Below are 4,692 nucleotides of genomic sequence, written 5' to 3'. Positions count from 1 at the left end.
GCCTTCATTAAAACCTGGGTCAAAACTCTTGATCTCAGTCGTTTGACAAAAATAGTATCCCACACTAAGGCATTATCCAACTAATTTCTATATATCCATACTTCCATGCAATCTCAAAGTCAAATAATGTTACTAACAAAGGGTTTATAATATTACACAACAAAACTTTGGTTTTCCACCAAAAGATGTACAAACTGTCAATATGACCATGCTCGGATACATATGTTAACGGCTCAAATGATCAGTTAAAAAATCTAACAAGTTATATTTCTGATGGTAGAGAGATTCATGAGCAACCTGGCCAAACTCTATGCATGATATCTGTGTTCTCAAGATTTCCATGTACGTAAACTTTGGGTCGTTTGACCTGTCAACATACACACAGATTCTATAAATGTATTCTTGATGATATGAGCAGAAATTTAAGGGTGCTAAATCGGTTGATGGGCCGAACCCGAAAACTTGACACAAACCCGAAAATCGTGTCCCGCACATGCACCCACCCAAACTCAACACGAGTTATCATGGGTTGAAACAAACACAACCCATTTAACCCATCAAATTAATTTTATTTTTAACTGTTTGCACTCAAAAATACAAACTTATAGAAAATAATTATGTTTAAAGTTTAAACTATAAAATATAATGCTTGTTTCTCTTTTATCTTTTAAATTTTGATATAAAATAAAAAATACATAAATACTTAAGTTATGGCACAATGATACTTTTTTAAATATTTAATGAAAGTAAACAGATTAAATGGGTCAACCTGCAAACCCGTCAGGACTACCCGTTTAGCTAAACGTGTTAACGCCTTCGACATGAAACTGACCTTAACTTGTTTAGACCAAACCCAAACTTGCAAATTTCATGTTAGGTCAAGTCACGTCGAAAATGCACTCTTGTAGAATTTAATGCTAAATAGGCGTACCATCGAAATTGGCGGGAAGCCAACCTTAAGACGAATCCTAGAGAAACCGTCTTCCTTAAACAAGCACTTGTATCCGTTGATGCTCAGGTGTTCACTATAAGAGAGATTTAAGGGTATTTAGTGTGTTTATAATTTATAAAACAATGTAACATTTATCAGAAGATAAGTAGTAGTATAATTAAAAAAAATCAAAAATTGATCACTCACTTCAAAAGATAAGTAAAGTTTTGCTGCCAAATATTTTCCAAAGGTATGTCTTCTTCTTTAGAATACCTGAATCAGCAACATAAGATACTTAATAAATCAGATTAATACCTCTTTTTTGTGACAATCATAAAAGATATAAAACCACTATGAATCAATATCAAACATACCTCCACCTGTTATCATTCTCACAAAACCAAGAAATTCCATTCATCGCTGAGAAGGTATCAATATGAACCCATATTTCACTGGTAGTGTTCTTGATGTCACCTATCATAAAATATTTAGTTACAAACTGTTTAGGCGGGCGGGCATGTGTGTGTGTGAGGGAGAGAGAGAAAGAGAGATTACCTACTCTGTGCAAAGTTTTTAGAGCATAGCCACTAGGATAATTCTCAAATGAAGCCATGAAAGTGACAACAGTGCATCCTAGACTACATAAATCATGATATCAACATTATTGACTAATGAGGTGTCAAAACAATTCCGTATTTTCTATAAAAAAAAGGAATTATCTTTCAACCTGATCACAAGCGAACCCAAGAGACCAATGTACAGAAGATTCCAGAAACTCTTCTTTCTATTGTTGTATCTGTAAAAGAAAACAATGCTACATAAAAGATACCAAAAAGGATATCGATTAACAAAGAGGGAAGATACATACATACGACTAGCAGCAACTGCTGCTGCCAAATTAAATATTGGAACCGAACTAATAATGAAGCGCAGCTCCTACAAAATATGTACATGTATGCGTTGTGTATGGCTTTAGAAAGTCAACATCAAGTCAACCATTGATTTCTTATGGTGTAAGCAAGATACCTTGTGTGGAAGCTTGGAGTAGAGTATAACAAATGACAAAACAGGAAGCACATAGAATACTATTCTTCTATCAAGTATAACTCCAAACTGCCAAATCACATCATTTAATACTTAAAATACAAACCTTGTTTTGTTTCAGACTAATTGTTAAAACTTACCATAAAGAGAGGATATGCAACCAGTAACGCGCGAGGCAAAGCAGAAGTGAAGTACCAGTAAAATGGTTGTGTCTAGACAGCATATGTTATGGACAAGTATAAACATAAATATAAATAATATTTTTAATGAAATATATTCAGTTACTTAAAACAGAGGATACACCCCACTCTGAACTCCTGTTTAACACAGAGTTAAACCAAAAAACATTGAATTCAGGCCACAACAGCTTCTGCCACATTATTGAGTCAACTAAGATAGTAAGACCTGAAAGAAAAGAATATAAATATTAAAAACAAATATATCATGGTATATTGATATTCAATACAAACCTATGCTGAATAACACAGCACCAGCACAGCACTTTATGGCTTTCCAAATTGAAATAGATTTTGTCTGCCAATAATAACCAAATAGCAAGGTTATAATATAATTAATGAAATAATGATACAAACAGTTTAATATAAGAAGAAATACCAGCAACAGCCCCAAACCAAGAGGACAAAGAAGCAACAGCATATCACATCTAAAGACGATGGTAGCAAAAATCTGAACTTTCACATACATATAATGAGAAAGACACAGTGAAACATAGATGTAAAAACAGACATGCTACACAAACTTTTTACAAACGTTATAATAATAGTTAACATACCAGACATCTTAGTGTAGCATAATAGCTCCCCTTCAACCAGTAGCCATATGATAGATTCACTACAAAGTCAATAAAGCACTACTTGTTAGAAGGACAACAACTTGTGAACTAAATTGTTATAAGAGAAAAACATTGAAGATCAAAACTTTTAGGGTTTAATCACCTAATCCAAGAGCCAGAATATTAGGAAGAGGGCGTGTGCAATAGAACAGCATATGAAACTGAATAGCAAACAGTATCACAAAAAAAGCTTCAACTTGTGGACCAAACTTATCTCTGATCTGCTCAAAAAAGATAACAACTTGAAGTCAACTGCAGTCAAAGAAAATGCAAGCATAAAACAAGTAATACGAAGAAAGTTGTTAATACCTGAATACGTAAAAACCGAAGTGTAGCCAATATGAAGAACCCTAGGGCCAAACGAACTGGACAAAACGATACAAATAATCTAGCAATAAGATTAATATTGTATAAATGTTTGAAAAGGAAGGATTAATGAACTAACCTGCTAAAAGACTATAAAATTTTGGTAAATGCAGCAAATTGATAGCTAAAACCATTGGAGATGCTAAAATGGAAACTAGCAATGCGCCTGCAAAAGGATAAAATGAGAACATGAATACATGAGCAATTTCTACTATCAAAATCAGACAGTATTTTGAATTATATGAAAGCCTTCCACCACATTAACTACATTATTATTATTATCCAGAGAAGAAAGCAGTTACCAATAAAGGTGCGAGGAACAACCCCGGGAAACTCCAAATGGTCATACTGTTATGCAAGTGGCAGGAGCATTAAAGAAGAGAATGTGTGTTGAAGTAAATAAGTGCAGAGTCTTACATTTTCAATATGATGTCTGTGATACAAGATATCGTGCATCGCCTGAATAGACCAAAATGCTTAATTAATAATGCCAGCTCAATTCCAAAAGTTTCTATGTTAATGATGGCATACACATTTACAACTAGGGCTGTAAACGAACCAAATGTTCGGCAGGAAGTTCATTTATGTTCGTTAATTTATCAAATGAACAAGGAATTTTTTCTATTAACTAAATAAACAAACACGAAATTTGTGAGCGTTCGATAATGTGTTCGTCGCCGTCAGTTTATGTTCGTTAACATTTGTTTGTTTATTATGTCTGCTCATTAAAGGTTTTTACAATCGTATCATATATTATTAACTGTAAAACACAAATACATAATTGAAATGATTAAAACGAACCTGAACATTGAAGCTTTCTTCGACTTTGGTGAAGGGCACCGTAAAGACGTAAAAGGCGGCAATTGATCCAAGAAGCACATCGTAACCTAAATGATCTCAAACTTCAAATCTCACTACTTACTTAATTGACCAGCACTAATAAAATTGAAAAGATAAGAAGAAGTATTAACCGTAGATTGCTGCTGTAAAATTGGAAGATCGACGAGAAGGAGGCATCGTCGGAGTATAATTCCGGCCGAGGGGTTACCAAAAGGTTTTCGTGAGTTTAGTGGAACTGGGGAAGTGCTTTCCTTTTTTTTTTCTTTTTTTCACAAAACATCAATGTTTCGTCCTTTGACACTAACCACGTTCATTTTTTTCGTTAAATCTTGAAATGCATGAGGCAACGTAGTTTTGTAATTTTATAGTTTAGTTAATAAATACAAGTTAAAGAAAATAAATAAAGATATTTAAATATAACATATATATATATACACATATATCTCATACTTACTCTCTCTCTCTCTCCTTACCGCAATTCATCACAACCACCAACCACCACCATTAAATGGAGTTCGATAAACACGAAGAGCAAGAAGAGATCGGATTTCAACTCGACCGGAGAGGGCAACTGGTGGCAAGAATATCGGAATAAGGAATGTTTGAAGAACCACTTTCACCCACCTCAATCTCCATTTGTAACACTAGCCACCGCTGC

At 34.0% G+C, this 4,692-nt stretch overlaps 1 protein-coding gene across 2 annotated transcripts; it reads right to left on the bottom strand.

Annotated features, from left to right (window-relative positions):
- Positions 1–138: 138 nt before the first annotated feature.
- Positions 139–4,054, bottom strand: LOC143539290 (dol-P-Man:Man(7)GlcNAc(2)-PP-Dol alpha-1,6-mannosyltransferase-like). Of its 2 annotated transcripts, none has more exons than XM_077032639.1 (18): positions 3,996–4,054; positions 3,612–3,653; positions 3,497–3,542; positions 3,274–3,360; positions 3,138–3,193; positions 2,932–3,049; positions 2,774–2,827; positions 2,591–2,667; positions 2,446–2,509; positions 2,277–2,380; positions 2,116–2,187; positions 1,958–2,044; positions 1,659–1,867; positions 1,487–1,569; positions 1,306–1,405; positions 1,139–1,204; positions 932–1,025; positions 139–367 (listed from the first exon to the last, which is right to left on the bottom strand). In XM_077032639.1, the coding sequence occupies exons 2-18, from the start codon at positions 3,648–3,650 to the stop codon at positions 287–289; spliced, it is 1,437 nt and encodes a 478-aa protein (XP_076888754.1). In that variant the 5' UTR covers positions 3,651–3,653; positions 3,996–4,054; the 3' UTR covers positions 139–286. The 2 variants fall into 2 exon arrangements, with proteins under 2 accessions (XP_076888754.1, XP_076888753.1); XM_077032638.1 differs by having other exon boundaries at positions 2,591–2,662; positions 2,769–2,827; positions 3,996–4,052.
- Between the last annotated feature and the right edge of the window lie 638 nt (positions 4,055–4,692).

The sequence above is a fragment of the Bidens hawaiensis genome, unplaced genomic scaffold (genome assembly GCF_021521415.1).
Source record: "Bidens hawaiensis isolate Kalapana, Puna unplaced genomic scaffold, B.hawaiensis_p1.1 tig00011860_1, whole genome shotgun sequence".
In the NCBI taxonomy this organism is placed as follows: Eukaryota; Viridiplantae; Streptophyta; class Magnoliopsida; order Asterales; family Asteraceae; genus Bidens; species Bidens hawaiensis.
This window is presented reverse-complemented; position numbering and strand designations above follow the sequence as displayed.